We start from the raw sequence: 21915 nt of genomic DNA on the forward strand, positions 1-21915 counted from the left end.
CAATGCTCGTATTTTGTCATTCAGTAAACTTTGAAGTTCAATTCGGTAAACTGATAATTTCCCCCTACCGAAAAATTTGAATTTTGGGCGCCCCTGACTATTGACAGTCATGAATGAATATGAATCAATACATTATTAATTGCAAAACACATACTTATGCCATGCTTTAAAGACTTCCAAGAGAAAAATGGTTCCATAAACAATTTTTATAACTGAAAATTTTATATATCATGGCTTTTACGTATTTAATGTGTGTGACTTACTTCTAAAAAGCTTTTTACCATAAGAAAATCTGAATTTTCACGAAATGATTGCTTAAATCTAAGAAATTAAAAATTACCTGCTTTGTACTGGGAAAGGGATTACCTCGATCAAGCATTATACCCTCCACCCCTCCATTTTTTTTTATATAAAAATGGAGAAGGAAAAGGGAGGGTATAATGCTTTTTTTTTTTTTTTTTTTTTTTTGCAATCGGTTCTAGTTGAATTTTTCTCCTCTATATATACTAGCGCGACAAATTCCTGTTCTTTTCATTTTTTTTAAACAAACAAGCTGTTTAAAAAAATTTTCCTCCGTGATATGCGCCCCTAGGCCATGCCTAGGGGATGGTGTGATGAGTAATCCGGGCCTGTCCATACAAGAGGTAAGCGCACCTAGCACTCGCCACAGTGAAGCCTATTTTGTGGCTTTTTTAAACTGTGGGCCAACATATTAATTAAAACATTTGAAACTCAATGAGCATATTATAGCCTTACTCTTCCTTAATCGCCCCATTATTTAAAAATGCCAGAATGTCAATTCGTTCAATTTTTTCCCCAAACCTCAAATTTGATCCATCAGATTGTACATGAGTCAGTAGTGGCCATATTCTTGTTTAGAAGTGGTCACCGGGTAGCCACTACTAGATCACACAATAATATTATATCAGAAATGAGGCAGGTTATTATGTAAAATGATTACAACCTATAAAAAGGAAAATCGAGTTTATTTAAGAAAAACCTTCCTGATTCAGTAGTGGCTACTCGGTGGCCACTTTTGAATTACCCAACGTTTTTGGTCCCAGTAGTGGCCAGATAAACTGTCAGCCAGGAAAACAACTATTTCGAGTTGAAAACGTTCCAAACATGATCTTTCACATTTCATAACATGGTTACAGCTCTAAAATAATTCTTTTTGAGCATTGTTCTATTCATAATACAACACAATGTTTATATACCTCGTTATGGAGAAGCGTTAGAAGACAGCTGAAAAAACAAGGACTTTCCAGACGACCATACTGAATAGTTGGCACCATTTTTTCATGATGCTCTACCTACTCCTCCTAGAACTGTTCACTATAATATTGTCTGAGCTCTATTTCTTGCAAGTTTGAATCAATTGGGAGACTTAGAATCCTTATTTTTCAAATATAAAACCTTAAAGTGGCCACTACAGGTGCGTTTATCTTATATTTTAATTTTGACGTGTTCAGCCCCTGCCCCGCGAATCTCAATATAAGGAGCGACTCACGAGAGATAAAAGATTGGGCACCACTCCTCTAAGAAGAGTATTTCTTCTAACACTGGTGAAATAAATCAGTACTTTAGTATTTTCATAGAAATTGATCATTTTTTCTGAAACACCCTGTGTTTCAGAGTTTTCAAGCATTCTAATTTCTGCAGGCGGTTTTTAATGTTTCATCATGGAATTTTTAGGACTCTTCCAATGCCGAGGAAAAGCACCTGTTCTGCAGCGTTGTACATGGCGTGGCTCGAGACACTTACCAAAGATATGCCGACCTTCCTCCTCATTCGTGGCAATCAAACCAGCGTCCTCACCTTTTACTCCTGAGGAATTATCCTTCATCATGAACTCTGTTGAGAAACCACACCCATGAAGCCGCTCACTGGTGAATATGCGAACTTGAGGCTCTTTTTAGTGGAAAAGTGCTTGGAAAAGTGGACAATAATTTTAAAGACTACCACCTGTTGTACAGCTTATTAAGAAGCGACAATTCGCAACAAATGTGACGCAAATATTTATTGATTCAATACAAGTTGGCAGTTGTGCTAGGTTACGCCCTCAATCGCAGCTTAAGTAGCGACACGTTCGCCATCTTGGGGCTTAATGTCGCTTTCTTCCAACGTCTGCTATAATGAAGTAGCGTGTTTTGCTTCCTGCTTGTGAATTAACATGGAGTTAATAAGAAACCACAATCAACAAACGAAACATGCTACTTCGCCATAGTATGCATAGGAAGAAAGCATCATTTGGCCCCAAGATGGCTGACGCGTCGCTACTTATTCGACGATTCAGAACTTTAGTGCTAAGCTACTTAGCCAAAGAGAGAAGACATTATATTTTTTTTTTCTCCGTTATGGGACAAGAAACACCAGCAATATGACTCATCTTCAATTCCAAAATGTCTTTGAATATTTAAGGGCTAATTCAAGTAGTTTTTTTTTAATTGAAATAAAATTCTTATGTAGAATTTTTTTAAGATTTCAATAAGAATTGATCATATTATTTTATTTTTAATAATTTATTAAATTTATATATAACGGGTACAGCCAATCTCAAATGTTTATGTATTTGTTTTGAAAAGTCGAGGTAATGCACGGTGCACTAGCTGTTTTCAATTACTTATTATTGGCGGGATTTGGGGAGGGTGGTTAAAATCCTTAATCGAAACAATTATCAATCTTTTCAAAAGTGAGCCTATTTCAAAAATAAGAACTTATGTGTCATTAATTAATACGTTCTAGATAACAAAAAATATTTGTTTCTGTGCTCTGTATAGATGGTTATTTGTGAATGTGACAAGCATAGCTTTGCCACATACCCACTATCGCCTTCAACTATTTCTAACAAGTTTCCCCCAAAGCCTTTCTAAATTATTTATGAAAATGTACAAGAACTTCATATCCTATATTTGCTTTGTAATCTTTTTCATATCAGTCATCGTCGCAAAAAAAAAAAAAAAAAAAGATTTTGCTATTTTTTTTTCTGCGCAATAAAATTAAATGTTTTTGAAATCCTTATACCGGTAAAAAAAAAAAAAACTGACGAAAAGAAATGAATGTATTTTTTAATAGATAGCTAGTAAGAAATGAAAATATAAAAATAAAAAAATGATACTAACAAAAATAAACTATAATACTCAAAAGCAAGAAAATAAATCAGCAGGATATCGATTTCAAAATGACAAGGCCACTCCATTTTTAGCAAACAAGCTTTATACTGCCGTGCTAAGCACAAAAGTCGTATCTGCACTTTTATCAAAATTGAGTTACGTTCACCAGGTGGTTCTTTGTCACATATTTCGCCTAAATACAATGTTTTATGGTCATATGCCAATGGGAAATTTTTTTTAAAAAATTCAAAAAAAAAATTACATTTGAATCAAATACATGGAGCCGCACAACTTTAAACGGCAATTTCTTATTTTGAATTCAGCTGAAGATACCACTTTTGCGCTTAGCATGGCAGTATAAACCCCGTTAAATTTCATTACAGAATATATTTCAAATTTTATGCCTCCCAAATATTTATTTTGAAATGACACCAGAAGTCAGCCAGATTTACAAGGCTTTCCAGATCTCATGCATAAAATAGCGCAAAAGATGGTTCGAAAAATCTAATTGAAGTCTACTTACAGAATATTTTGTGTATCCTTTTCGACCCGAGGTTTGAAAATACGTACCGCTCAATAACCCTGTATATAGTGTAATCCTAATAAGTTGAGCAATGGCCTTGATTCTGTTTACGTCTTTTTGGGCAGTTCAGTTACAATGGGCTGTGTTATTGACTTGGATTTGAGTCGGAATACTTTTGCAAAACTACGTACCTAAAAAGTAACCCAACTCAGCGCCAATTACCCTTCCCTATTAATAAAAAAAGAGGTTAACATTGACATCAACTTATGCCACACTGTAATGAATATCGAAGTTTTGTTCGGTACTTTACTTAAATTATTTTTTTAAAGGTAAAAAAAGAATGAAATTATCGTTTTCCATTTGATATGTTTTCCTCGATGTCGGTTAGGTTCATGTATAATATACCATTGCGTTTTTTACTTGTTTGCAAAGTGTACTATATAATATGTCTGTAATCCTAGATTTTCAATTTACTGTAGTTTCAAGCAACTGTTAGAAGCTTCTATAAAATTGAAGATCCATCATTTTACTCATTCACATTTTTCACGTATGATATCACAGTAGATTTAAAATGCCATTTACCATTTATATAAAAATAAAATATCTTAATTATGTCATTGAATTCTACTCTCATTTGTGCTTTGTGCCTTTGATATTATTTCAGTTTGCTCCAAAACCTATTTTTATTAATTGACATTTCAGAAGGCATTGCTGGAGAATCAATGCTATGATGTATATAAATAAATTAGATAATAAAGATAACATTCCAAATAAAATTGTTTTGTTTGTCCTTATTATGTACAGACTGAAATGGACAGAAATTTGGAAAGAGGGGGGGGTGGGGGGTCATCATTAATTTTAGTTCTTTCACGTGGTCAAAGAAAGTATCATTGAAGGTTAAGGGCGGAGGGATAGTATTGTTTTCGAAATACCCCTTGGTCAAGCCCGTTAGACAGATCAGCGCGATAGCTCTAGGGGCAATTACCAATAATAAACGTGAAACCAGCTCTATGAAAACAGACAAAGAAGCTGACACAACTTCACTGGTTCCTGAATTGAATCAAGTAGCATTACTAATACTAAGATATGCTTTTTTTTTATTGCAATTATTATTTTTATTTTTTCATTCTGTAGATCCTAGAATTAAAAACCTGACCTGGTAGCGTCGTAATGCTTTGATCAGGATATACGTAGCGTTTCTCAATGTTACCAAGTGTGCCCCAATTACAGAAACATGTAGTTCATAAAAGACAGACAAGAATTAAAATTTGGGAAAGAACTTTAATGTCAACTTGAAATCATGAGAGTGGTTTTGGATTCACACAATCACATACACACATGAGACAGTCAAAGCTCTCCATAAGACTAAGAAAATGCTTGGTTCGCCTTGCACTTCACTTGGCGCTACGGTTGAACACCTTTTGCAGTTCTTCGTTGGTGGTGGACTCTGCTTTCTGCTTCAGTTCTTCTGAGCCAGCAGTTACACCCCAGTTGTCCGGCTTAGAGTAGGCAGCGCTAAAGGGTCTTCCTGTAGCTGGATTCAAGTACTCCCAGTAAGACTTCCTAGCTCTGGAATAATTAGAATAAAACATTAAAATAATTTCAATAGCTTGATCGTAAATGCCGAACAGAGGCATTGTCTGTTTGCTAGTAAATGGAGTCCAAAGGAAGAAACAAAACAGTAAAATGAAAGTACTTTTATGGTTCGGTGTCAAATGATACAATCAACTTTCCGCCCTACATTTGAAATAATTGAATTAACTAGTACGCTTGTACATGGGCGCCCATATGCAAAATTTTAAGGGGGGGGCTCACAAATTTTCCCAATGGTTTAGCAGAACATTTTCCCCATGGAAACCGATATCAGTAGAAATTAGAGATATTAAAAATTTCAAATTTTACTAACTTATTCATTGATGGTGAGAAAAGAAATATTTTTACATTTTTGCAAAAAAAAAAAAAAAAACAAGGAAGTTCTCCTCTCAAAGGGGGGGGGGGGGCTGGAGCCCCCATTGCCCCCATATATAGGCGCCCTTGCGCTTGTATCTTTTTACGGTTCAATCCAACACGATAGCGTTCCTGGAGACCCAGGGATATTTTTAAATATTACTTTTAAAATATTTCAGAATTAAGCACTTTTTTATATATATCCTGTGCCCATCTGCTGCATTTCTGCCATTAATCGACGAGCAGCCCAATAAGATGAAGAAGTAGAGCAATAATGTGAATAAAATTTAGCGTTCTAAGAGTTGTCGCTTAAAAACTTGAAAATAATAAGGCAGTTCCTGAGATGAGTCACCATCCATCTCGCCCTGACGACACAGAGGACAACAGGACGAATCTATACTCCAATTCTGTGCAGATGTTTTTGCAAATAGTAATGTCCAGTGATTACACGAAAACAAGCCACTCCAATAGACCGAGGCAATGAATTGGGGATTTTATTACTTTTATTGAGCAGGGAATTCCACCTTTTACCCACAGCTGCATAACTATATGAAAAAATCAAGGTATTTTTCAGTTAGTACAATTAGTGGTAAGTAGCTTAACCGAAAATATTACATTAATATCAAAAATGCCGTTTGTACAAGGAGAAAAATGTTTTTTTACAAGTTGAATGTTATCTTCATAGCGGAACTGAAGTGTTTTATTTCGATCACGAGTTTTTCTCCGTTTATTCTTGTAAGATAAGTGATTTATGCCTAGTAAATGTAATTTTTCTTATTAAAAAAATGCATTTCAAGCATTTTTCCACATTAAAATGAATTAAAAGTAAAAATGCTCTTAGGATACTGATCGGGTATTTATCTTAGTCATCACATTGCTTTCCAATTCTTCATCATGTAAGTAATGTTTCGTGAAGAGCAACCCCTAGTGAGTGGTTCAGTAAGAGGGTTAAAATGTTGTTAATGAAACGCAAAAGGGGATCATGGTCACTCGGCACAAATCCTTTTTAGGGAAATTTAAAGAGAAAGCGCCTACGTCACTAGATTTTCTCTGATCCTTTCCCAATTCTCAGAGAGATCGAAACCATTATTATGCAACATTTGACAAAGAGACCTTAGTATTAAGTTAATTTTTACCCTATGTAGGGGGAGATGGGGCAAGTTGGTCCGTTTTTCCACTTTTCAATTTTCATCTCGCCAAAAAATTAAATTAGCAGTTTGATTTTAAACCACGAGGTTCATAAAACATTTCTCATCCTCCCCGATTTATTTATTTATTTATTTTATTTTATTTTTTTTTTTTGAAAATGTGCATTAACTATTAATTTTTTAACAGAACTCCGTAAAGTTGACCAATGTACTCCGAGCTGAAAACGACTGCCTTCGCTTGCTTCTCAGCTCATTTCTCTACTGCCAAGAAACTTCAAAAACTAGTATAGTTATACCGTTGCATATATAGTAGAACTTCAATTATCCGATTCAATTGGGACCGGACCCCATTCGGAGAATCGAAAATTCGGATTATTGAGTTTTTCCAAAAAGGGGTCCATTTAAATCAATTTATGCACGTACGTTGAAACAAAGAGAAAAAACTATTTTTAAAGAAAGAGCTTTTAATTTCCCAAATAGAAAGGTAAAATCGTCCATACTAAGCTCACTTACAAGTAAGATAAATACTTTGTGCTGAACAGTAAAGCCAGAAAAAACGACGTCAAATGCAATTAGTGCTTTGTTGACGTTGTTTTTTCTTACTTTACTGCACTTACAAGTGCTGTATATTTGAACAGTATTGTACTGTAAATGAATATCATTGATTGCTGAATCTCTCGGTCAAAGTAAACTAAAACTGTTTGACTAACTTCGTGGAAGGAAGGATAATAGCGCAAGAAGACAATATCATTATTTTATGAATCGTAATACGTTTAATCACTTAAATTATTTGTCTTGAAATTCTGAAAGCGATTCGGATAATCAGTGTTTCGGATAGTTGGAGTTCAGACTAATTGGAGTTTCACTGTATTTCCTTAATGTTGAAATCTAGTTACATACCTTGCTCGCACCCAGGGCTTCGTGTGCATCCTTAATCCTTCACCCCAGGGATCGTGCTTCTTGGATGACTCAGGGAGTTTCCCTCGCTCCTTCGCCAACTCTTCAGAAACAGCTCGGATGTGATACGACTCGAAGCCACAACAGCCACCAATGTAACGGACACCCAGATCGTAAGCTTCTCGGGCATACCGTTGCATATCCCAGCGCGTACATACACGGGGCTCCAAGGCTATAAAAAAGTTAAGTAAAATAAATTCTAAATAATCTAACAAATACTGAAACAAGAAATTCCTTCAGAATGGAATCGTTACCAATATTTTAAAAGTTTTTTTTTTTTTTTTTCTGAAAGAACATGCTTAAAAACATAAGATCTAACCATTTTTTTAAATAATTTGTTTAAGTTTAATATTTTTAAAAAAATACTTAAATCGGTGATCTTTTATTGTTTACATTTCTTGCCGATGATATCACAAACGATGAAATGCTATTCTGTATTGCCATTCACAGTGCAAAATATTTAATTCGCATCTTTACTCACGTGTATTGGCAACGAAGATGGTTTAAGGCAAGCGTAGAGCGCATTTTAATTCGCTTGATTATCATAGCGTGGAAATGCGGTACAAAGATGCGGAAAAGTGCATCATTTGTGACGTCATCTAGACCACGCCTTGCTTCAAAAATCTTCCATCGCTATATATCACCAGTCTAGCGATATCCCGATGCATTGCGATATCCTGACATTTCTTTCAATTAAATCAAGGGTGTCCACCCGAGGGGCGGGAGAGGGGGGGGGGAGGCCATGGTGCAGAGTGCGCCATCAAAACTTTTAGAGGTCGCTTTCCGGGGGCTCTTGTTCTTGGAGTATCGTGGTGTTTGGATATTGCGATTTAACGATCTATCGCTCGATTCTACTTTCCAATATACCAACATCGATTTCAAAACAGCATTGGCTATATTTGAGGCAGTGAGAAGCTAAGTTATGTAAAATGACTTTTCGAAGTTTGGAGTAAACGCATTCAAAGTTCAAACCATGGATAACCTTGCACTAAATAAAACATGTGATGTAGCACTACTTTTCTGATCTATTACCATCTCTGAACACAAAACTGATGAAAATTTCTCCTATTTCACTAGTCACCTCCAAATTTTTAAATTTTTCACTTACATCACTTAGCTTTTAGGTGCTTCATAACTCTTTCAATTTGCTTAAGCCCCTAATTATTTCAAATATTCCTGTTTATAATAATGGTAAAAACATTGTTCTAAAAACAAATATGTCGACATCAATTATAAAGAAAACAATGAACAGAATATGTATCAAAATCATTCTCTAAAACTAATAGGCGTTGTGTTTTGAAAAACATGACTTCTGAGAAGATCTAATTAAATTATACACTGAATTTCAAACAATCAAATAATAGCTCACCAAATGGAAATTCGGGTAAATCAATGAATCCTTGTTTCTGTGCATCAGGGGTATGAAATGCTAAGGGCTGAGTCATGAGGTAAGGTTTGAGGCCTTTGGCATCGAGAGCAGATTTCATCTGCGCAATGGCTTCCAACATCTTGAAGGGGTCGTAGTGACAGTTGAGCCCGACCACATCAGCACCTGCAAAAATGTAATTAATGTCAAATTTTATCTGAAGCAAGAAAAATCTAAGAAAAAAAATACATGTTAAAATTTGTGCGCTTCTTATGCTGTGAGTCGCAGCAAACTTCAGAATTCATGGTTAACTGTTTTTAATACTGTATTATAACGTCAACATACTCTCGCAGTTGATAGCACAGTGGCGGATACAAGGGGGGGTGTCATGGGGGTCATGACCCCCCCCCCCTCCTAAAATGGTAGTCTGTATTCACCCCTGCTGACAGCACTACACTGGAATGTAACGTATAGGTTGGTATTTTATTAGTACTAATCGGTGATGCCGCACCCAGCCGTGCGGGGGGCCCGCTACGCGGACCCCCCGGGCGGTGGAACCTAAGGCCTACGGCTAAGAGGTGGGGTGTGTGCGGAGAAAAGTACTAATCGGTGACTATTAGTATTAGATTAGTGAGCCCTTCTATAAGAATGGCTACGCTCCAGCTAAAGCTCTAGATTAGCGGTCGCCATTCGTCAATGGGCGGTCATTTCGATGAAAAGGGCTACCAAAGAACCAAGTAACAATCACCAAAAGTGGCGAACATGCGTTTCTTTCTTTCTTTTTTTTTTTTTTTGTTGAAAATGATATCGCGCAACTACAACACGCTTCCGACCCTATCCACCTCGTTTAGTACATCAGTCGACCCCACCTAGGCAACGTAAGTCGGAGCCAAGAGACCATTATTGGTACCATCAGTATACAGCGAGGGCGGGATGGCATTGTTCGTCCTCGCAGTGAATTTACGTATAGGCACTATTTAAGCCCTTCTCTTGAGTCTGTAGTAAACGTAATTTTGATTTTGTACAAATATTTTTTTCATCATTCATTTCAGAACGAATATTTTCAATTCAAGTAACAAAATCAATGATCCTTGCCATTTTTACATCTACTTAAATTTTAAATTGTTTCGTTTTTATAATCGCGATTTTTTTTTTTCTGTAAAGACTTTGTTTGAAAAATAACCATGTCAGGCGGCAAAAAAAAATAAATAAATAAATAAATAAATAAAAAATAAATAAATAAAAGCCCGTATTGAGTTCTCAAATTTGCTTTCATTTAGTTACACATTGCTACATTTTTATTATTTTTTTTAATTTTAAAATATTTCTTTTTGTTGCATTGTCCAGCTCCGAGAAGTTGAGCTATCACCTTGAGCAAGTCTATTTCTTTCAAGCGAGAGCAATCAGTAGGAAAAAGAGTTGTTAGGTACAGAGTTGGGCGACCATTGCAATCCTTTTATTGGCGAGAACTTTAAAAGTGCAAAAGAGGCTACCATTTTTTTCGACTTTGGTGGCCAGTGGATACTATTCAGAATTCCTAGTCTGGAGGTTTAGCTCCAGCATTCTTCTCTAAATACATAATAGTCTCTGTTTACTGTAAACTCTTAACCCCTTTTGATGTTAACCGATGGCGATTCTCTCGATTGTAGCAAAAGAAAAAAATCTTCCATTTCGAATATGCGAGTTTACCTGCTTGTGCCATCCTGACGGCGCAATCGCCAGCAGAGATATTGTGCATGTCTCCTTCAGGTCCGATACACATTGTGGCAGCCACTGGTAGGTTGGTCTCCTTGCACACCTGGATGGCCCATTCCATCTCTTCAATATGCTCAAAGTACTGAGGGGGGAAAAGAAAAAAAAATGCTGTAGCGAATGAAATGTACATATTTACTTCGCCTTAAATAATATTCAGGCAATTTCACGCCGATTACGACAGCAAAATATGGTTGTGGTGGCCTTTCTACAAAAATTATTAGTTTTACTTTATTTTATTTAATGCCCTCGTGCGTGTTCATTGGCTGCCATTTGTTCCGACGATTAAAAATTACTCCCACCACACTTTTTAGTGTTTCTCTTTTGATAAGATTCAAAAAAGGTTTCTTATTGTTTTTTTTTTTTTTTCCAATGCTGGCAGCAAGAAAAGGTTACAAAGAACAAAATAGCAAAAACAAACACAATACACAGAACAAGGAACAATAAAGTGAAATATTTAGCTTCCGATACGCTCTTTTGCTTCCCAATAACGGTCACACAGGCTACATCTGGAAAGCTGGGTGCACGTGTACAAGTGGCAAATGTCCATTTCTTCGTTTGAATTGCAAAGAGGACAATTCACTTCTTTTCGGCTGAGACATGCCACCCACATTCTATTGTAACACATTTAGCCTTACTCCGCCGCGTCTTCGTCGACCATATGGATATCGCATAGAGTGCCTGTCAAAGTTGTAGACCATTCTGCCGGATAAACCATTGCCCAGGGTACACCACTTGGAGGTAAGTCTACAATGTACCCCCAGGTTTCTGATGTGACATGAACTAAAGGTAACTACCTCACCCAAAAAACCTGATGGAAGGTGTTTCTTGACAGGAATGATACAAACAATAGTTCACAGCTTGTTTAATATTTTATATCTCGGCCTTTTAGATTAATTTAATCTAGCGATCCAGCATGAACTGCGGAAGGATCATGTGAATAATGAAAATAAAAGTGCGTGTGTCTGTTTAAGAATGGATTGACAGGAAAAAATTAAACCCCAATATCAATCCCGACATCATATTCAATGATGTAAAAAGGAAGGGGGTGGGAGAAGGGATGCGATTGCCTACTAGGTTTACTCTGTCGTTGATATGAAAAGTGGGGCCGCACGTGGATACGTATTAATATTAGGTCATGGCGTTGTCTGCGACCATGATGCTTCTTACCTCAAGGCAGACTCAGGTAATATAAGCAAACACGCGACCACCGTTCACAGACAAATTCCGAAAAGTTTGCAGACCGTTTTGATATTTTTTAAACAAATGTAAGCATTGTTGAATTTTACTGGTGAGTGACAAATGTTGATCGCCAATTTTGAGGTTCCCCCTAATAGTAATACTGAAACAGGTGTAAATATAATAGAAAAAAAAAACCTGCTGGTTACTTAGTGGTACTCCACTTGCTTTCAGGGTTACTTTTTTGGAAAACAAAACACGGTTGTTTTTTGTTTTTTTTTTTTTGTTTTTTTTTTTTTTTTTTTGAATTTTTTTTTAAAATTATTTGAGTTTACAGACAGTTTGAAATTTTATTTAAGTCTGCACTCATTCTCAAACATCGACTAAGCAGGTTTTGTCCTACTCTTAATTTTGAATTATGATTATTTAATATCAGAAATTAACTAAGATTTCAGGAACGTTGGTTTGATTGTTATATAAACTTACCTCGCATATAAGGAAATCTGTTTTCGTCTTGAAGACCTCCACCTGTTTTCGGAATTCTGTTTTCACGGCCTCTTTGCCTTTTCCGCTTAGGTACGTGGGGGTTTGAGAAATACCACCAGCAACAAGTGCATCACCTTCATTAGCCACTTCCCGGGCAATCTTACACGCAGCCTCGTTGATGTCACTACCCTGGAAATATTAGAAGGAAAATTGGCATAAAATTCCACAAGATATAAAACCGATAATCTTCTTGCAGTTAGAGTAAGGAAGACTTGATATTCTATCTGGACACTTATTTTCTTTTTGAAAACTATAAAATGAATGCACATTTTATAGAACTATTACATGATAAGTAAATTTCAAGTTAATGCAGTAGCAGAAAGAAACTAATCGATCAGAGAATGCTGCAAAAAAGAATAACGTAGATTCAGAAAGCAACCTGCACAGAAACATTAATAAGATGAGGGGTTTTAAGAAGTAACTGATATTAATTAGAAAGAAAACTAACAAACTAAAAATAGCATATAATATTGGAGATACTTAAAACCACTGGGTAATTTGATAAAGATACATGATATACACTGTATGTATTTGCATGTGATACAGCCATTCATAAACCCTTAAGAAGTTTTCTGAATCATTTATAGACGAGTTCCATAATATTTGTAGACATTCTGTACCGCAAATTCTATTAATTATTATCAGTGTCCCTGGTAATTCTGCAAAAGCCTTTTTTAAGAGGCTTTTTTTAAATTAATAGCTTCAAAAATAGTTTTAAGGACTTGACACTATTCCCAATGGCATCCATAAGCATTCTGCATAAATTATTCATGATACCCCCAAGAGGTATATGCCATAAACTGGAAGGAAAATTTCTTTAATATGGCTAGAAAATTTGAAGAGACTCCATCAATTCTGAACAGCGAACATCTTTTATGGATTATATATTTTTCGTACATCTGCCAGTTTTGGGAATAGCGAAGTCCTCGTGATCTTCCCATGTGGTACTTGGTTGCTTTAAAATGAAACCAAGCTTTAAAAAAAAATAATGCATTAATAACTGTAAACGCAATTTTTTTATCTTTCAGGTCACATCAAATTCTAAGTCCTAAGTGTCAAATCTGCAGCATGAGTCCGGGCTCTTTTTGAATCCAGTCTGTGCTTGGATGTTACTGATCGGCAATTTTTCCCGGTCATATCCTATTTGTCAGGTGGTTTGGATCCCACTTTAAGACGTAGGTAACCCAATGATCCTATACATGCATTTTTAATTAGGCTTCTGGTAAATCAAATACAATTTCACAAGAACTGATCGAAACGAATCCTCTACTACAGTAGCTATGCTTACCGTGTATAGTTGGCCGGCTTCGTTTCCTCTGTTGATGAGTTTGTCATCACTAGCGTAGAAAGTGAAAGCTTGCATCACATCAGATCCAGCTCGTAAGAATTCTCTGTGCAAGTTTCGCACTGAAAGTGGAACAGGGAACAATGAGAGTAGATCATTTCATAGCTGCACCAAGCAGTTAAAAAATTCCAAAATTAGTTTGAAAATAACCTCAGTGCCACGGAGTTTAAATTTGAACGTACTTCAAAACTTTTCTGGAGTACAATATAGAACCTAATAGTACAATAATATTATTCCGTTATTGGAAAAGATTAAACTGCTCTACAATAAACTTATTGATTGCTTTATTATAAGATTATTGGGAAAAAAAAAGGTGTCTGTAGCTATAAAAAGAGCTACAACAAGTTCATTCAAAGTCATTCACAGTCTTATTCGCAATCGCAAATTACTCGTGGCTTGCCCTTCGGCTAAATGTTACTCCCGGTCCCGATTTTTAGAGAAATCGCTATCCTTTCGGATTACAGTCGGAACAAAAATATCTTTTTGCTTCTGAAGCGGGTGTGGGGGGGGAGGCTCTACCAGAAGAGTGAACTGCAAATCCAATATACGAGTTACTATCAGATTAACTCATAATAATGCATAAGAGTGCTATAAACTCCAACAAAGGATCCTTTTAGGAGCACATATGCTGTTTCTTCACTCGCTTAATATAACGGGGCCTTGAAGCTAAATGAATGACTAAAGGAATCTTACCTCTGAAAACATTTAGCTACATTAATAAAATAGACACACCCGCAGTCTACGATCATACTGTTTTGCTTGGTGCTTCATTAAAAGTCACGAATTGGCAGGGTGACATAAATGAACACCGGCAAGATTAATGGTGGAATTAGATAGGGGTGGCCACCCGGGACGGGGGGGGGAGGGTCATAGCGCACACTGCGCCATTGAAAGTTTTACAGGGGTACGGATTTGCGTTTAGGGAATGGGCACCCCTGAATCAGACATAGTGATAGTTGCAGTAAAATAACTTAGGTTTCTCACCAGCATCTGGATGTTCAACAGCAGCTTCAGGAGTCCAAGGACCAGCTTTGACGTATCCCCTTTTCTCCAGAGAAAAAACAAAACCTCCATCTCCAATTACAACGCCATCTTTCAAACGGTCCAAAAGATTCTTTTTCGTCTGCAAAAAAAAAAAAAAGACACCGATGTAAAAATGCAAGAACATTAATTACGAAGAATTCCCTTCTTAACTAGTTTAGCACTCAATCGTATCAATTATCTCTCGGCTTTTTTCATGTCCTCATACATATAATAGCGAAGATCGAGTCACGCTCCTGACGTCATCAAAAAGGAAGCTCGCGCCGCGGCATGATAATTTTATAATATTTTTTTGGTAATGTTTGGAATGCAGGGAAATGATTTATTTCGACATGGCTGAACTGGATCCGATCACTTAACTGTTTTACTGGTAAGACTGTCATTTCAGGATAATGAAGAAACGAGAAAATGGTCAACAATGAACACTATCTACTGGAGTTTAGGATTAATCCACTGGAGTAAGGGATAAAATTTAAACTAGCAAAATATCTCCAAACTGGCAATTGTTTCGTTAAATGTAGAAGAGTAGAAGCAATTTTCACCCGTCATACCTTGACGGGCGACTTTCTAGTTTATAATGAATCAAAGACAGTTTGTTTTTTAAGATTTATTCAAATAAATGTATAGACGTAGTGAATGCAGAGCTGCATGTAGTCAAAGAAAACATAAACGAATAAATTGGATGATAATATTTGTTGATGGCGATACACACCATATCCTGACCCGTAGTGATCATTTCTAAACATAGATTGGACATCAGCGCGTGGCTCAAGAACACAGCACAGCATAGCGTATCCACTATGTTGTGTCTAACAGTTGCGAATTCTTATTTTAATGCTGTTTGAATTTCAATCTCTCCTGTGGAATATAGACCCTCAAAGTTTTGAAGAACGAACTGCTGGAACAGAAATTTATGGAGAATGAGCAGCTTTGAACACAAGCTGGCGGCCAATGGCCGATCTCTCTACATAAAGGATCTCTGTTTACGTGGTACCACGAACGCAATTTAGATTTTTGCCAGAAGGATGGAAGAGTAACATTATTGCTTATCTATAAAATTAGATCACTGCAATAAATTTCTACCAATCGTACTTGCACTCCTAAAAATTCGGTTATAACGATGAAAATGTGCAAATGAAAACTCTTGCCCTTAAAAAAATCAAATGCTTAAAAACACTATACATTTAAGCGATCTATAACTCCGTCATGTTGATTTTTTTTTAAATTATTACGCATTTAATCAAAAATTATTAAGTTATTTTATAATTAGAAACCATCACGTATTAATACTCTGAAATGAAGCAATATTAAAAAAACATTTATAACATGTAAATCCTTATTGAAAGTCATCAAGTTGAAAGAAAAGCAAATAAAAAGGAAAATAGTTCAAAATGAAAGCAGTAGGACCCGATAATTTTCCATGTTTTTTTTTCTTCAATTTGGACTGTCCCTGGAATAAAAATGCAAGGACAAACTAAACTTGTCCTTGCATTTTTATTAATGCACAAACTAATCAAGGCTGAAAGTTTAAATTTTTTTGACCTAGTTAAAGTAAATTGTTTGACTTATTTGTTAGGATTTAAAAAAATTTCACTTTGTTTTTTTCAATTACTATTTTTTGAGTGAAGTTTACCTGTTACGTGCAGGACACAGTTTTAGACATTAGCTATAGAGTTATAGCTATATATCCACCGAATCTATCGTTATAATTTTTCAAGTACACTTTACTTCCTATTATTAACCATTTTTGGTGCTAGTTTCAAAAACCGAAGCAAATAATCAGGGGTACCCCGAACTTAAATTTTTGGGAAGAATTTGGGCTCAAATTCTCAATATACCGAATGGAACTCCAAATTTCGCCGAATTATGATAATTTTGTCGAATCGTTAAACAAAATTTGCCGAATAAGGAAATTTAAAGTCACAGTGACTTCCCTTGATTCTTGCATCAGGGCACCTCTGCAAACAATGAGCCGTTCGTTCCGCAGAAAATAAGAGATTTTGTCCCACGCGTAACAGCTCTTCATTTCGTTTCTTAAGTTCAATTTTTAAAAAAATGTAAAAACATGGGATTTCTTCGGCAAAAGAAATTTTCTTCATTTCATGCTAACAAACTGAAATATAAAGCTGTTACGTGTGGGATAAGATGTTCGCTTTTTCTTGGAATTTCCCTTACGATGAATAATCCATAGTTTTTGACTGTGTACATTTTTTTTTCTAGTCCCTTCCTTGTCTTGGGATTCCCCAAACAGCTCAGGATGCTGGGTCTGACTCCCACTCCCCAAGAGTAATCTCTCTGAAAGAACTGTTTCCAGAAAAGAATTGACTGACTGAACAAGAAACGTTAATGTCAAATTCTCAAAAATGGACAACGTGAAAGAATATCGAAATTATAAAGTGCACAAGAAGCATTGGTGCCTCCCACTCAAGGTAAAGACACATGGTCCTAAACACCATGAAGACCATTCCAAGAACAAGAGCAGCCCTCCCCCCTCCAAAAAAAAGTGAAATATACCCCTTAGAACAACCCTCCTTAAAAATTTCAATAATGCAGTCAGTGCTATGACCCCTCCCCCATCTCCTAAGTGGGTATCCCTGCTAGAATCACAATAGAGGTCAACACTAAGAGTTAGTCGTGATTTTTACGACTGATATTATATTATTTTATTATATTATTATTTTTTTTAAAGAAAAATTAAGATGACTTATACTTTATTTTACTACAGATGCGCATGTATTTTTCCGATGGGGAGGGGGGAGAAAGGGTGTGTACTGTGTACTCAATACAAATTACGTTAAAAAACAACAAAAACCACTTTTACTAAGCAGGGAGAAACAATCACCCCCAGAACCCCCTAAATGACAGTCCTGCTGATGCCTGCTTTTTCATAAGATATTACAAAAAAAAAAAGTTTCTAAGTCAAACGTCAACGCGTAGGTAAGATAAGATAATCATAGGTGTTGCCAAAAATGACACGCCTGAAATTACCCCCAATTAGCAAATAAAATTGGTTCCAAACACACATTATTAATTTTTTTATAGGAAAGTTGGTCTTAGGAACGCCATTTTACCGTTACGTGCAATATGAAGACATTTTTCAAAGTTTTAAAAAAATATTTCAGGCGCTATGTAGCAATTGACTCGATATCTGCAATCACAAAGCTAGTAAAACGCAAAGTTTTTGAAAAACATTTTTTACTTTAAAATTTATAAGATAGAGAAATTTGAACTGATATAGTGATTCACAGTTGTGCTCAAGCTGTAAAAATTAAACGCATCGGCTTTCTTTTTTTTTTACTAGTATTTTTTTCTTGTCAATTGCAGTAATTGATGTTTTGGTAATACAATACCGGAAGAAAGGCCAAAGTCATCGATATAGATCCCCACCAGCCATCACACACTCTAAATAAATATCAGAATCATTTTTCTTACCCACGTGAATTATCCGAAAGATAAGCCAAAGAGCGAACTTGAATTTTCAAAGATAAGATAAAGGTCAGGGTTTCTTGAGTACATTTGCTAATTGAAAAACAATTCGGATAAAATATAAAATAAGATTAAAAATCCAATTTTTCCTTATAGAACTGAAGAGGGCAGAGGAGTTAATGAAGTAGCAAATATTTGGAATAATTAAATTGCGAAACTTTTCAGACAAGGCAATACGGTGAATCAGAGAGCTATCTAAGATTTTTCTTCAAAGCGTGTAAATACTTCTTGACATTCTTTAGAGGAGTAAATTCATTTTTGAGGAATGTAATATACGGAAACAGTAAAGATCAAAAAGCTCTGACAACTTTTATGAAAAAAAAAAAAAAAAACAACTTTTTAAGGTCAGGGGAGAACCCAATGGAAGGTCACTGTGACCTTTAAAAATTTCCTTATTCGGCAAATTTTGTCTGACCATTTTTCAAAACTATCATCATTCGGTAAATTTTGCGGATTTTTTTTCAGCGAAACCATTATTTTTCGGCGAAATTTGGAGTTAAATTCGGCAAATTGAAAATTTCCGCCTTCTCAAAATTAACTCTAAGGATAAAATGGAAGATGGAAGGCCTTACTCTTGCCTGCTTCTGCTTGTATCATTTTGATTTTTAACCAACATAAAAAAAGAGGTGGTTATTAACTTATAGACTGATTAAATTTGAAAAAATAACAAAGCACTCAAATGTATCATTTTAAAGAATGTCATTTTTTCCCTCTTTCTATTCCCACAGTACGAAATTTTTATTCAAAATACAAAACATGAAAATATGATTAACTAAGTTTGAGGCTTCTTCGGATTTTCAATGAGTGTAATATGCTCGTAGTGCGCTAAAAATATATCTACAGTAAATTGATGCAAATACAACATCAATGATGCACAAAATTGACAATTAGTGCATGCACGTATTTTCAAACTACCCGAACTCCATTTCAAGTGTGTAAAATACGCTTGCAGGGCGTTAAAAATATACCTGCTTTAATTGATACAAATTCAATATCAATGCTCCACAAAATTTGCAATTAGTGCATACAGCGTTTCCAGAGTACACGAACTCACTTTTCCGATGCCGAGATTCTCGACGTGAGCATTCGTTAGATGTTCTGTTCTTTCATCAAAAGCTAATCTTTTGCACTGAAAGTAATTGTTTCTTGTAACCTCGAAACACACGCATGAAGTGATTTGAAAATTTTCGGCATGAATTTTTTTTTTTTTTTTTCAGGTGTGCAAGTGGACTCGAGTAAAATTTTCTAAAGACAGTGTGACATTTTCGGAAGTCCCCCCCCCCCCGCCCCCGTTATTTTTTTTTTTTTTTTAATTACTGAAATCATTTAAAAAAAAAAAATTAATGTTTTTTTTTAACTTTTCAGTTTTAGAACGTTGCTAGACCAAAATTTTCGGATACCGCAACCTAAAATTTTCGGAAAGGTCGGAAATTTCGGATCACAAACGCCCCTGTTTTTTTTAGCAGTCAAAAAATAATGCAATGAAGCGCCTTTTTTTTAGTTTTTTAATACAATTGATCACTAATAAGGTCTTGACCAGTTTTCGTATATTTCATTCCTCTAAAATGAATTACACTCCTCTAAATTGTCAAGGAGTATGTTCATGCCTTAAAAAAATCTCCAGCCATTATCCCTGCATTCAAATATTCTTACTAATGTTTTTGAGGCGGTTAACTACCTTCTATTTTCACCATGTGTATCGAGTACTTATTTTTATTCCGTACTTTAGCTTGAAAATAATATTTTAAATTTTTTCTTCTTTATTTTAGGCGGATCAGAAAATATTTGTAAATGATATGCATAAAATATTTTTTCATTGCTATCGCATCGAAAAACACGAAGTACAAAATAAGAGAAAGACAAAAGTTTTGAATCATTCGATGTTGAATATCTTTATAAGAAACTTTGGCTGACGCAAGTTATAGGTAATACGATGTAGAATATATTCGTAAGAGACTTCGGTCGACTTGAGTCAAAATAATACGATGTAGAATATGTTTATAAGAAACTGGTTGATTTGAGATACAAATAATACGATGTAGAATATCTTTATAAGTAACTGTTTCTGACCTAAGTTATAAATAATACGATGTAGAATTTGTTTATAGGAAACTTTGGTTGACTTAAGCTCTAAATGAAACGATGTAGAGCACATTTATAAAAAACGTTTTTGACGTTAGTTGTGAATGGTTCAATGTAGAATATGTTTATAAGAAATTTTCGTTGATGAGTTATAGATAATATGATGTAGATCATGTTTAAAAGAAACTTTTGTTGATAAGTTATAAATAACATGATGAAGAGTATGTTTAAAAGAAACTGTTGTTGCTTTACTTAACATTTTGCCGTAAAGAAAAAAAATCTCAATATTTTTTTTCCTTTTCTTTTCAAAGGACTCAGTTTAAACTTTAGATATCGGTTTTTCAGGGACTGAATTTTTTTCGATTGCTTATTATATTTTCAGACGACGGAAAATATTTTTGATTCTTACATTCTATTTTCAAACGTAGACTGATGCTTTTAAATTCAAAAAAAAAAAAAAAAAAAAAAAAACTGACATTGCAACAACCTTTTTGCTTTTTTAAATGTCAAAAGATAATTTCTGGCTCACGACGAAAAATTTTAAGCAAAAACCTGAATTGTAATTTTGAGTAAATCTTTAAACATTTTTATTACTTTGAGATGCTTCAGACAGATTCAAAGATTTGTTTCCTCCGTCAAAATAAGAGATATAATGTTCTAAAATAGAATAAATCATAAATAAAATAAAGCAGAGAGAGGGAGTTACAAATGTATAAATAAACAAAGTATTGAGAAAATGATTGATAAATTAACTGTAAAACAATTGCTGAAAATATATATATATTTAGGCAAAGTTGTTTTTTTCCCCTCACTAATTGCAAAATTTTAAATTTTTCGTTAGAAGACTAGAATTTAAAATACGAAAAAAAAAAAAGAAAAGATTCTAAGAAATTGCTTGCAGAACCTACCTAACACAAGTTTTATTACTTTCCCTAATTTTTTGAATTTGTCTCTATGACATATCGACTTTTTTCATATTTTAAAAGGTTACATAATAAAAACTTAGAAAAAACGACGACATTGCTGAAAATTTCACTCGCTGTTTTGAGTCAAATATAAAACTTACGTTGGGTGCCATGCTTTCTTCAAATTCTTCTAGCGTCTGCTTTCACTGGCGTCCACAAAACCACTATCATTAAATCGCTCAGAAATGCCCGTTTATTATATTCTACGACAGACGGGAGGGTACGAAGTCACGTGATTCCCGATATGTTTAACTTATCCACTCGACGCTGAGGGTGCATGGTTTCCGAATACTCACAGTTCTTCGCTATTGCGAAACCAAATATTGAATCAAGCGACTTTTTTTATCGGCATGTAGTGGCCAATGACATTACGCGGTATTACGTAGTTCTATAAGGAAGCCAAGGTGGGAGAAAAATAGAGAAATCAACAAGTGGTTATACAGTCGCTCACCCCTGCAAGCCGAA

At 35.1% G+C, this 21915-nt stretch overlaps 2 protein-coding genes across 2 annotated transcripts in view; one reads left to right on the forward strand and one right to left on the reverse strand.

Annotated features, from left to right (window-relative positions):
* Positions 1-4397, forward strand: part of LOC129224756 (solute carrier family 12 member 2-like) — a 273588-nt gene extending 269191 nt beyond the window's left edge. The window contains exon 24 of the mRNA XM_054859303.1: positions 1696-4397. Coding sequence (XP_054715278.1) covers positions 1696-1831 — 136 coding nt within the window. The 3' untranslated portion in view covers positions 1832-4397. The remainder of the gene's footprint in view (positions 1-1695) is intronic.
* A 500-nt stretch (positions 4398-4897) lies between these two features.
* LOC129225264 (betaine--homocysteine S-methyltransferase 1-like) lies at positions 4898-21708 on the reverse strand. The gene is made up of 8 exons (XM_054859847.1): positions 21552-21708; positions 14861-14999; positions 13820-13938; positions 12472-12660; positions 10744-10891; positions 9058-9240; positions 7632-7860; positions 4898-5205 (listed from the first exon to the last, which is right to left on the reverse strand). Exons 1-8 carry the CDS (start codon positions 21561-21563, stop codon positions 5031-5033), a joined length of 1194 nt encoding a protein of 397 aa, XP_054715822.1. The 5' UTR covers positions 21564-21708; the 3' UTR covers positions 4898-5030.
* Positions 21709-21915: the final 207 nt, after the last annotated feature.

The sequence above is a fragment of the Uloborus diversus genome, chromosome 6 (assembly GCF_026930045.1).
Source record: "Uloborus diversus isolate 005 chromosome 6, Udiv.v.3.1, whole genome shotgun sequence".
Lineage (NCBI taxonomy): Eukaryota > Metazoa > Arthropoda > Arachnida > Araneae > Uloboridae > Uloborus > Uloborus diversus.

Coding starts and splice junctions, on each gene's coding strand:
- LOC129225264 (XM_054859847.1), bottom strand. Junction 10,892..12,471: donor CAGATTTCCTTATATGCGAG/GTAAGTTTATAT, acceptor TTCCCCCCTCAG/TACTTTGAGCATATTGAAGA. Junction 5,206..7,631: donor AAGCCCTGGGTGCGAGCAAG/GTATGTAACTAG, acceptor TAATTATTCCAG/AGCTAGGAAGTCTTACTGGG.